This window comes from Podarcis pityusensis (genome assembly GCF_964106645.2).
Source record: "Podarcis pityusensis genome assembly, chromosome: 8".
Lineage (NCBI taxonomy): Eukaryota > Metazoa > Chordata > Lepidosauria > Squamata > Lacertidae > Podarcis > Podarcis pityusensis.
In genome coordinates, this window is record NC_138033.1 from 39,591,869 (window position 1) to 39,604,665 (window position 12,797).

The 12,797-nt window shown below is 40.5% G+C and overlaps 2 protein-coding genes across 5 annotated transcripts in view; one reads left to right on the forward strand and one right to left on the reverse strand.

Moving 5' to 3' along the window:
• Positions 1-3,243, forward strand: part of SLC7A6 (solute carrier family 7 member 6) — a 32,709-nt gene extending 29,466 nt beyond the window's left edge. For all 4 annotated transcript variants that reach the window (XM_081015858.1, XM_081015857.1, XM_081015856.1 and 1 more), the window contains one exon: positions 211-3,243. In XM_081015858.1, the coding sequence (XP_080871984.1) occupies positions 211-302 (92 nt within the window). In that variant the 3' untranslated portion in view covers positions 303-3,243. The remainder of the gene's footprint in view (positions 1-210) is intronic.
• A 2,034-nt stretch (positions 3,244-5,277) lies between these two features.
• SLC7A6OS (solute carrier family 7 member 6 opposite strand) lies at positions 5,278-12,638 on the reverse strand. The gene is made up of 5 exons (XM_081015891.1): positions 12,419-12,638; positions 9,787-10,161; positions 7,196-7,390; positions 6,334-6,451; positions 5,278-5,979 (listed from the first exon to the last, which is right to left on the reverse strand). The coding sequence occupies exons 1-5, from the start codon at positions 12,587-12,589 to the stop codon at positions 5,855-5,857; spliced, it is 984 nt and encodes a 327-aa protein (XP_080872017.1). The 5' UTR covers positions 12,590-12,638; the 3' UTR covers positions 5,278-5,854.
• Between the last annotated feature and the right edge of the window lie 159 nt (positions 12,639-12,797).

Sequence of the window (12,797 nt, forward strand, 5' to 3'; positions counted from 1 at the left end):
GTGGGTGATAGTCATTAAAAGAAAAGAGAAAATGGTTGTGTATTTTTTATGCTTATATATAACAAATATTGTTTTGTAGTACTTAGACCTCATTCTAAGAATGTATTTACCACTGATGCAGCTACCAGTCTCATTTCAGTAAGCTAGTGATTCTAACTGTTGCTGTGTAGGTAGTTACCTGGTTAATTGTTTATTTTACCTCTTGGGCAGGTGCTGTCACTCGAGCCACTCAGCTACTTTGCTACTGTGTTCTGACAGAAATGGATACTTTAGAAGAAAAACTAGAAACCAAATCTATATAAAGATGCAAAAGTGACTAAAAAGGTAAAACAAGATGCTCAAGAAATGATGAATTGACAGAAAACTTCACTGGAATCTGGAATTCTTACTAAACTTGGATTCTTGCCAGATCATACTGTGTCATGATCTAGTGTTTGTTATTTTGTTTTATAAACTGTGATTGAAAAGCCAGTCTTCTCAGGCATAGAACTTACTATGATTTTCATCTACAGATTCTAAACTTTTCTTTAATAGTGAAATTGAGTGTTGTATTCTAGAGCTCAGAAATAGGCAGCCCAGCAACAGGCTTGATACAAATTCCAAATGGCTGGAGTTTGAAAGGCACCGACAATTCTCCCAACTTATCAACAGTTCAGCTGTTTTGTGTGAAGTAGTCCTTTGTAGATCAATGTTAATGACAAACTATTGCATAAGAGGAGTTGAATTTGTCACTAAAGATCCAGGGACTGGTTCCTTCACCTATAGGACACCGGATGGCAGTTAATGCCCTGAAGCTGCTGTTCTCTCCTTCACATTAAAGTTTAGCTTTTTATTATTAAACAAAGTAAAACTTTTAAGCTTTAGGAAAAGCTGGTAAGTTTTCGTTTTGGGCAATTCAGATTAGAACCCGCACAAGTTAATACAAGCTTGCTCCATCATCCATGAATAACATGTAATTGAAGATGGCAATCGTATCTCCTCTGAATCTCCCCTTATCCAGGCTAAATGTACCAAACTGGCCTCATAAGGCTTGGTTTCCAAACCCTTGGCCATCTTGGTTGCCCTCCTGTGCACATGTTCCAGCTTGTCAATATCCTTTAGCCTGATAATTTGGTAAACTGATTCTCAAAGAAGCTGGATGATCTACGGTTATTCTTGCCTTTCTTTCTATGTAAGAATGTTTCACTGAACTTTGCTGTACCAAAAAAATCAAGGAGCTTTGTATTAGAACTCACTAAAGGACAAAATAGAGAAGCAAGCCTCTCAATTAGTTTGATCCCCCACCCTTTATGGAATTTATGTTTTTAGACTTAATGCTGTTCAATACTGAATTTGTTTGCACGATTGGTTTACAGGCTTGGGGAGGTCAGTTCAGCTGGGAATGCTTTGAGATAAAACTAAGGATGCAATACCCACTTACCCGAATGTAAGTCTAATGAGGCTTACTTATGAGTAGACACTCTGCTATGAAGCTGAAATTCTATGCACTCGTATCTGGACGTATGCTTTGTTGAACATAGTAGGACCGATGAGTAAATACTCATATCATTGCACTGTTCATCTTTTTTACCTGTTGGTGTTTTAAGCTGGAGAACAGGTTCATTAATGGTATGACCTTTCCTTTTCTTTGGGAGTAATCCAGCAGATGGTAGCAATTGGGACAACAGCCATTACAAGCAGCTGCTGCTGCTGCTGCTACCACCTCCTTGTCCTCTCATGCTGCTTGGGGCCAGCTGCTCAGTTTGGACATGGCAGGAACTGAAACAAGGAACTCCTTCAGCAGCAGCATGCTCACCAAACTGTGCACAGCAACTGCTGCAATCGCCTCTTCTCTCACCTTATGATGTCGGAGTCTGGTTGCTAAGTTTAGTGGTGGCAGAGACCACACTGAGCTCCACACCCTCCAGTGGCAGCTACCTGGGCCAGTCTTCCCAGCAACAGTGGTGGTGGGTGTCACCTCTCTCCTTGTGACCCACATGTTTAGTAGCAGCAGGAACCACATCAAAACTTCTCACCGATAGCTTCCTGGGCCAGTGTGCCCAGTTGCCCAGCTTGTAGTGTAGTTGCAGAAGCAGCTGCTTTCTCTCTCATTCCCAATGTTATCTTCTCAGTGTATCAGTGGAGTGTGTGTGCCACTAGCAGTCTTAACTTCCAGCAAGAACTGAGACTGGCTGGCTGGGATAATTGCGGGAAGGCACATCACATGTCAGGGGCTGGCTATGGGAGAGTTGCAGAGGGCCTTCCATGCAACCTTGCTAACCTGTCCTGCTCCTGAAGGCAAGTATCCTACAAAGGATTAAGAGGATGTCTGTATTGTCCACCCCCTCCAACCCACCCACTGCTCACCCATCCCTGCCTGCAAACTGCCATACTTACAGGGGTTTCCTAGTGTTAAATAATAGAAATATATGCAATTGCTGAGGCAAAAACCAAAGGGTTTTGTTTAGAAGTCCTTTGTTACACAGTTTCTGGTTACTTCTACATGGCTAGTTGAACAAAACCCTATCTGCATTTGTTAAATAATAAAAATCCCAGAACTTGACATCGTTGTCTAAATATTAGTTTGAATACTGTAGTGCACAGCCCTATAAGAGGGCAACTATATTGCTGCAGCTTGAGGAAAAATACTGAAATCTCTCAATTCAGATGTCTTATTTGTGACTAAAGGACTTGAACCTGCATTAATAGGCATGTGATTGTGAAAAAAGTGGGGCTTTCCTGCACTGCAGATTTTAATGGTTTAGTGTCACAGCTGGATTTATAATCTGGTCCATTTATCCAGATATTCCTTTGGTGTTTATTTTTTTACCTGCAGAAAATGTGAGAAGTGCTTTGAAGAATTCCATTCTTTAGATTTAACATAATGATTCAAAATGGACAGTAAACCCAAAATTGGAACAACCCATCTATCCTATTGCTTCTTTAGTAGGTTTGAAACTGGAATAAAGCATTTACTTTTATTTTCAATAAACAGTGACCTATTTGAAACTGTAAAAACATAATCCTTAAAAGCACATACTTTTATTTTATTCCCGTGTGTAAATTTGGCATTCCTTTGTAAAGTTTTCTCTAGGTTATTACACTCCCAACATACTGTTAAAAAGACTGCAAAGGATAGCTCCTGATCTGTCCAACTGATTGTTAATAACAATGGCTGCTTTTATATGATGTCAATGTGTGCTGGAACTTTGTGGGAGGAGGATGAAACTTCCACTATGTGGGAATAAAACGGTGAGACTCTGATACGCCTGCTCCTTTTTGTTTGTGAAGAAAACATGTACACTTAACCATACTACTTTGAATGCATACATATAAGAAAAGTTATATGGGACAGGAAGAATGTCAGTACTGCTGCAGCAGTGTTGCATATGCTTTTGGTTGAGAATTACAAGAAGGGCAGCAGCATAACCGTGCAGGGATATTTAGACTGTATCTTGAGTGTCATGCAAGTATTTCCACTTAATGTGGAAATGAGGAAGCTGAGGAAGAGGATGTTCCGTCATTTTCATCTCCAGCCACCTATCAACCATCTGGAGGCATAACCCCCACCCCCCACTCCATATTATTTTTAAGACATGCTGCTGTGGGCCTTTGCAGTGCGCTAAGGCTAGCGTTGTTTTGTGTAGGTTGGTTTTATTTATTATTTAGTCTGGTAAAGCTGGTTTTGCTCCGTCCTTGTTTGTTTATTTCTAATACTGAATTTACCCCATGTTTAGTTGAAATGTTTTAGTGTTACTTGAATTTTGCTTTGTACCCTCCCCATCCAAAGTTTAATTGTAGAAAAGCAGCACACAGAGAGCTCCATGCTCAAGCCTTTCTGAAAAAAGGAATTCCAACAGATTTCTTAAAAAATGCTTCTTTGTACCTTTCTTACTACATGAGAGCAATTGGAACTGCAGTTAATTAGGAGCCTGATCCAGTTGGTTACAGATACAGTAGTTACATACATCCAGATACAGATCTCCATGTGTAACAGAAACTTGGATGAGTTCTGTTGTTGTTCATGTTTATATTGGTATCATGGCAACATACACAATCATCCCATTTTATTCTCATAGCAAGCCTACAAGATAAGCTTTATACAGAAGCTCAGCAACACCTATTGTAGTGCACTGGTCCTCTTGTACTGGTATTTGAGTGGTGAGAAAACATGGTATTACTAAATTTTCTGTTGCTTGCCGCAACAGGGGAAAAAACCCTTCACTGTCTAGGAATTATTAGAAAAAGCACCGAAAGCACAGTAAATTGGTACTATTTTTTGATCCAACCCAGCAAAGGAGGTATGTGTGAAAACTCAAGACCTCTAGGGCCCATCTTCACCTGCATCACAATGAAAATGTGGTAGGACTTGAAGCAAGACCAACATTTAAATCCCTGTTGAACAACAGAGCAGTGGACCAGCTCCTTCCAGGGGCCTGTAAACTCATTTAGAATAAGCCATCTTCTCACCTCAATAACTCAGAACATAATGACCCTGTTTTTTCAGGATTCAACTTCAGTTTATTGTCCTGCAACCAGCCTACCACCACCTCTAAGCCCTGGGTCAAGCATCTGCCTCTTCTGAATCAGATGGAAGAGAGATAGAGCTGGGTGTTACCACATATTCGTGACTCCAAAACTCTTGATGACTTGTCAACAATGTCATGTTAGGTTCTAGAGCTAGATGGAAATGGATCCAGATACAGTGGTACCTCAGGATGTGAACGGGATCCGTTCCGGAGCCCCGTTCGCATCCTGAAGCAAACGCAACCTGCGGCTGTGTGTCTGTGCGTGTCGCCACTTTCGCGTGTGACATCATTTTGACCATCTGCGCATGCATGAGTGGCGAAACCCGGAAGTAACGCGTTCCGTTACTTCTAGGTCGCTGCGAAGCGCAACCCGAAAGCACTCAACTTCAACCCAAGGTATGACTGTAACCTGTTCTCACAAAACATACCTGAATATGGACTGCCGCCACCCATTCAAGCACCTTTGCTCTAAAAAGGGATATTTGCCACCAGACAATAATTATTAAAACCCAGACCCTACTGAAGGAATGCAATACTGTTTCCCTCAAGGTAGCTGGAACTCCCCAGTCAAACCCAATGCAGCTCATCTTCACCTTACTAGAAAGAAAAACAAGACAAGGAGTCAAACTGTCGGTGTTGTCTACAAACTTCAGACAACTTACCAAACAGTACAGTAATACATTTCACTGGATTACCAGCAAACTATCTACTTAAAACTACCTACTGGTAAGGGCCATGTCAGAGGGGAAAAAATCAGTCAAAGAAACTATTCAACAAAAGCTGCCTTTTATTTGTATATTAAAGTCAATAGGAACGCCATACTACTCGGTAATCCAATCATACTAAAGTGCAAAGATCAACAATTCACAGAATGAGTAATGGTCTCCTGTCAATCTATGGCAGAAGCTCCATTTATGGCAAGAGATTGAGACCTTGAAAGAGTTGTTCAGAATACATATTTGCTATCTCCATTTTTTCTGCATTTCCAGTTTTACAGTTTTACCTGAAAAACTAAAACATTTCTTATAGATAGGAATTTCTTCTTACTTAACTTCAGAAGAAGCCTTCAAAGATTCCAACATAGTAAAAACTGATATCCATCAAGTTCAGAGATGCCCTACTCACATAGTGTACCATTTTATGGAGACAACAGCTGCAAGAATAAGGATTAGATTACTCAATTTTAGATACATAATTTAAAATCTCTTGTTTACCCTTGAACAACCAGTGACACTCAGGCTTTCATAAGCACTGCAGCATCCACTGTACATAAGCGGCACGACGTATGTCATGAACTTCCAAATTCACACATAATTAATGTCTTCTGAGCACTAAGGTTCCAGTGTCTACTCGGAATCCAGCTCCTGCAACCCATCATACTCGAATTCCAACAAGACATCAGACTGATATTTTTCCCATGTTCTCCTGATATATCCATTATCTTCATCACTGATGCTTCCATGCTCTGATTCTAGGAGGAAAAAATAATTTGGAAACGTGGGAAAGATTTTACAGGATACAATGATGCTTAGGTTTGCAGTTCTGCCAATGCCCCAGGCACTATATTTTCCTCTATTTGCTTATTGTCTCAGATTGCTCATCATCTCGTCATCCACTTCCCAGTTCAAAGTAATTAGAGAAGTGATGGGTCATATTAGACCCATCAAGGTTTTTATATGTGGGCTACTCATTCTCAGGGTAAAACCATAGTTGGTTTCACTTGAGTCTTCTGACACCTAGTTTGGGAGTAATGGGAGTAATATTAATGGTTAACGCTAACAATTAAAGTGAAACTGCTGACTGGCTTGCCCATCACATCAAATACCTTCATCTTCCCCAGGGAGGAACTCATCTTCATCTGGGTAGTCATTTCGCCAATTGTTCTCATTGTTCTCATCATCCTCATCATCATATATTTCTTCGGCAATGTGATTTTCATCCACCTGCATGTTAAAATTGAAAAGCATTTTCAGAGATGAAAGTCTCCACTGCAACTCACTTGCTAAGCATCAACTAATGCAAAAGTTAGCCATCAGAAATGAAAAGCGATGGATTCCATAAACACCACCACCCCGCTCTAGGTGTTGTTAGACCTGTATGGCCTATGGTCAGACATGTTCCCCTATCCCTGCTGAAACCTGTTTTGTTTATGCCTATTAAGCGTGTGTGTGTGTGTGTGTAAAAACCTTTATGCCTTTGAGCAGTTAGCAAATACAGCTTGTGTTTTGCAAGCACGGACAACCTTCCTGAATCTAAGGATTATTCAAGAATGTGAATGAGCAAATCTCACACTGTTCCCCTCTGCCTTATTTGTGACTTGCCAAAAAGTAAAAGTGTTTCTGTCCTCCACTTCAAATGGACCCTTTCCCAGTGAAATTTTTAAAACATTCTGATTCATCCAATTTATTTCAGTTTTATCTAATAAACAGTGTTTGGGAGTTTATTTCAGTTATCAGTCGTAATAATAAATAATAAATAATAAAATTTTATTTATATCCCGCCTAACCCATTTGGATATTCTTGTAAGTCAGTCAAACTAAACCTTGTCTTTAAATGTGATTAGCAATTAAAAATGCTCCCATATATTTGCTTTTATGCTCTAATGTTGACCTAAATTCACAGTAGGTTCTCATTCTCTTCTTTAGTCCCCTTTGTCACTTATTTGACATTCTTTTCCATTTGCTTACCAGTTCACAATCCTGGGTGTAGGGCTGAACAGACAGTATGTTCTCAATCCAGCATGGAGATGCTGTTTCCATGCAGTAGATGTCATAAACATATTCCTCCTTTAAATTATGCTCTGCTTCTTTACTGTCCGTTATGGTTAAACTCTCACGAATCATTTCAACAGCATTACAGAGAATGGCATCTGAACCCGGTTTCTGTTAGATAGAACACAAGTGTTATAAGCATCTCACTATAAACAGCTAAAAGATAAACTAATATGTGACTTTCAAATTGCTGGTTGAAACCCCTTCAATAATAATAGTTACCTCCTGTTAAATGCAAAAGCAAAATGCAAATTTAACTTTGACTATATTGTGCTGGGGGAAGGAGGAGGATACAAACCGCTTGTTTAAAAATGCATGTTCAAAAATATCTGTCTCCCACCATTCTGCCTCTTACTCATTTAAAAGCATCAATAAGTAGACATAGTCTTGGTGTAACTAGAACACACTGGGCAGTGGATACTTCTTTGCTAAAATCTCAAACAGTAATAGAAGGTAAATGTGACAAATTATAATAATCTATCTAGAATTTTGTTCATTGGATGTTCTCAGCTAGAGCTGTAAAAGGGCACTAAGGAACAGGCTACTTTGTTTTCTGTTTAGAATACTTGTATCCTGGAGACTCTCAACGCACTTAAGAAAATACAGTAACATCACGTTAAGTGTAATATCAGGAAGAGAAATAACATGGTATCCATATTGTGCCAAGATTATTCTGGCAGCATTCCCTGCCCTGATGTTGCTCTTGTCTACTTAGCAAAGCCCACTGACGTCTTCTGCTGCAGGGGAATGGGGTTAAGCAGATGGAAATGTGCTCAGCCTATGATGGAAGCAAGTGTAAGGTTTACTAATCCACACTGTCTAATGGTTTCCTATAAGTCAGACTTTGTTAACATAAATAACATTTGTCGTTTAATGTCTATTGAAAAGATTTTAAAAGACACATGGTGCCTGTCCCCTTCCTTTTTTTCTACTCACCTAGCAATTAGGCTTTCTTCACCACACCACCACCACCCCTCCACCAAAATATACACAACAGGGAGGCCCTTTAGACCCTACTATTTTGTGTTTTGCATTACTTCACTGTATCCATGTATATACCTGCAAACTGAGGATTAAATTTCACACAATACACTAAAACAGTGGTACCTCGGGTTAAGAACTTAATTCGTTCTGGAGGTCTGTTCTTAACCCGAGGTAATATTTCTGGGTTAGCGGAGTCTGTAACCTGAAGCGTATGTAACCTGAAGCGTATGTAACCCGAGGTACCACTGTACCTGTTTCTGAAAGGTGCTAGAAGTTATGCTATTCTGCACTGCATCCAACTGCTGACATCTAGTGGTCAACAAGGACTTTACACATTAAGAAACAACTATGACTTCAGGTTACTCAACTTCAAAAGAATGAATCCTGAGTGCACTCTTAAGTGTGCTCTTGATTCTTCTTCTCAGCACAGCTTAAATTGAAGCTGTAGCTGTAAAGGAAGAATATGTGTACTTAGAATGTATATTGAGAATATACTTAGAAGTGTTACTTAGAATAAGAAGTGTACGTAGAAGGAGCTCTAAGGTTCCTCCCCTGTTTTAGTTGAACTTTCCTGTGCCCGACACCATAGATCAGATGTCAAGCCTGTCACAACTGGGTCAGCTGAAAGTTCCCCATCATATTCTAGCTCAATACTGTCAATATTGATTGGCAACAGCTCTCCAAGGATTGAATTTGGGACTTTTTGAATGCAAAGCACATGCTCTACAGCTAAGCTGTGGGCCCTTCATACACACCAAAAGCAATAGGCTATGTACCCAAACAACCCTCACATGTTTAATTGGAAACTGTTTTTGAAACATGAATTAGCAGGTGATTTTAGCTTCAAAAATTGAGCACCCAGAGACTTATGCAGTCTAATACACAGTTACATTGCCAACAAATACACCTGCAAGTAGCATCCTTTTTGTCACTGTCTTGAAATTCTTTGCCTCTCCCAACTAGATTGCCAATTGTGCTAGTCAAAACCACTGGAAAGCATATTAAAAATGCTTGCTTATAAACTTCTCAAATTACTAGACATAAAGATTCAATTCAGATTTCAGGCTAAACAATGATTAAAAAACCCTAAACTATGGTTTGGTGTATTGACTGAACAGAAAACCTTTATTTGAGATTGGCTGGTAAAATACAATCAAGTGTCGTGTTTTAGATTTAGGTTTGCTAACCAGAGTTCATGTATGGTTTATCATAATGTTTGCTTCCCCTCCAGGGACCAATTTACCTTGAAAGTGGAATGCTAAGCAGAGAAATTGAAAGCAGAGAAGAAACTCAAAACTCTGGTTTACTTATTAAATTTGGAATAAATCAAGCTATGGTTTGGATTCTAAACTATCACTAGCAGTGAACTACAGACAATTGAACTAGATGATTTTCAAGGTCCTTTCCTATTGATTCAATTCAAGGTTTGGTGTGATGTCTGAATAGAGTTCGCATTTTTGTATAAACTGCTGTCTTGCTATATTTTAATCCAGAAACTTGACCATTCAGGACTCAATACCAACCTGTAAGTGTGCAGCTGACATACCAGTATCCTTTTCTACATCCTCTTCTTGTTCAATATCAAACAACTGAAATTTTCCACAGGAGTCTGCAATACCATGGCTTTCTTCATGTGTAGTGTCCTTTCTTGCTCCAGAGACCAAATGGTTGCTTTTATTCAACTCCTCCCCATTCGCAGGAAGTACTTCACTTTCTCCATCGGAGAAATTTGGTCGGTGGCTGGCGATTAGACGGTAGCGGCTTTCCTGTCTGCTGGCATACTTGGAAGAACGAAGGTCCTGAATTACTCTCTGGGCACTTCCTAGTGAAGGTCGCAAGAGTTGAGCTGATTTGCTTTTGGTAATGGCTTCTTTTACATACTTCTCAACAGGCTCATCCTGAAGAAAGCAAAAATGCAACTTCAATTCATGCCTTAAACGCTTGTTATTTTAAAGAACAAATCTACAGCCATAATAAGCAATACACAAACACAAAGAAGACTGTTTGCTTGCTCAGAGCCCAGTTGCTGTGTAGGGAAATGAATATATACAAAACAAAGATAACAGGTAAACAATTCTGTATATTCTGCCAGCATAATCACTACAGAAACATACCTATCTAATTCCAATGCACAGTATATCTTCTCTATGCAACCTGGGGACAATTTGTGCAAAGAAAGCCTGGCTACAAATGACTACATCACAGACTTTGGGAGCCAAAATGCATGTTGTATACCAACCTGTATGTACAGTGTTGCTCCAATAGCTCAGTTTTAAAAGGAAAAAAGAATACATTGGGCAAGTGCTTTTTAGAGGGGAAATTGAGAGCAGAGAAATAGTGCAATGTGTGGATTAACCCTTTCCCTGCCACTTTCTCAGAATCATCAGATTACATTTCTTCCAAGAACCGGATTAAAGAAGGATGTACAGTTGAATGGTAGAGATTTACCTCTTAATTCCTTACTCATTTCTAAAGCTAAAGTTTGGGACATAGCAGGAAGTCTAGCAACATTGATGTCTACCAGGGCAACCCTATGCATGTCATCTCCAAGCAAACCCCACCAAGCTCAATGGTACTTACATCCCCAAGTAAGTGTGAGCAGAGGACTACTGCTATGATGGCCATGTGCCCTAGTTTACAGAGGACAGTTCTCTACCTGAAGCACTGTCAGCAGACAGACCTCTACTTGAATAGCTAAGTGGTCCAAGACCAGTTTAAAGATAAAGTAATAAGGCAGAGCAGAAGCAGGAGGTAGTGGTCCATCAATAATTAGTACCTGGACAACATATTAAGCAGATACACAGGGAACCTGGTTACCATTTCCCCCATTATGCGAAGATGCATTTCTATTCAAATTACAGTAATTATTTCCAAATTTGCAACTATACCTATAAATTAACACATGTATGCAGATTTTATGCAGATCAATGCCCTCTGCTTTGGCAAGATGTTAAGCAGCCATCCCAATCACACCCTGATTCTCTTCCTGCACAATCCTACTCAAAAGCAACTCCACTGAGATGAATGGAACTTAATACCAGGTGAGCTAACATAGCAGAACAACGGGTTACCAACCTTTACCTGGTCACCTGAGGAAACATGCTTGCATTGAGAAAACATGTATTAACACAGGTGGGGGAACTTGTGACCCCCAGATATTGTTGGGCTCCCAACTCCCATCAGCCCCCACAGTCAGTATGGCCAGTGGGGTCATATGATGGGAGTTGTAGACCAGCAGCACCCAGATGGTCACACAAATTCCCCACCCCGATGCACAGGATTGTAAAGCACTTCAACATGTATTAAATGTTGAAGAATTATAATCAAATTAATACAGTGGGTCTTCTTTTCTTTTTCACACAAGAACAAACAACAAATTAAACATACACTCAAAACAAATTTGGGTTGTTACATTCACAATCCCTGAAAAGTATTATTTGGAGGGGAGCAGTAGCATTCTTTCCCTAAAATTTAATCATTTTTGTATCACCTAACACCTTAAATGTTTGAGAGATATAGATACAAACAAATAATGGCTTGCCTGTTTGGCATCAGATGGTCCTTAAAAGAAAGAAAAATGTGGTGCAGAGTGATGAAATGGTTATGAGAGAGATGTCAACAATACTATTAATAATGAGTTCATGATTCCACAAAAGCACAATGAAATACTCAATAATAAGTCCTGGAATACAATCACAGAGTTGGAAAGGACCAGGGGGATCATCATCTAGTCCAACCCCCTGCAATGCAGGAATCTTTTTGCCTAATGTGGTACTTAAACCCACAGCCCTGAGATTAAGACTCCCACGTTCTACCAACTGAGCTATCCTAGGTGCTAAAATCATACTTTGCAGGAACCTGCCAGCTATAAGCATGTCCTTTGACACGAGTCGTGAAAAACCACCATGTAGCTGCACAATCCATAGGTATGGCTTTGCCCCAGGAAACTCGTAGGAGTCTTGCTTTTGAGTAGAACTATACATGACCGCGTTGTTAACTTCACCGCACATGATCTTTATTTTATTTTAGCTATTTTTGATGCCTTTGCCTGAGGCCTAACTTATTGTTTCTGTGAGTAAAAAGAATTGGATAACTACGACGACCGACAGGCCCAAACAAGCCCAGGCCAGAGCACCGAGTCCTGTTCAACCGCACCTCCGAGGCTACGGTGGCCACCAGCTTGAAAAGATTCTTCTCCACTTCATCCCCGCCCGGTGTGGCAGCGCCTTCCTCCGTCCGCAGCCGCTTACAGGCCAACACCAACGCTTCGGCCGGCACAGCCCCGCCGCGCTTCCTCTTGACGCGCAGCACCGCGGCGCGCTCCATGGCAACCGGACCAGGCCGCGCCGCTCGCAGGGGATGACGGGAAGGAGAGTGAGAAAAGATAGGCGCTGCTTCTCCTTTTCTCTACGCGTATCCGAACCTCCTTCGTTTACGTCACAGCCTCTTGACTCGTGCTCGTCGCTCCGCCTCCCGGATGACGCAAAGGTAGCGTTCATCCCGAGGGCCCAGTCTTCATGGTTGTCAAGTAAAA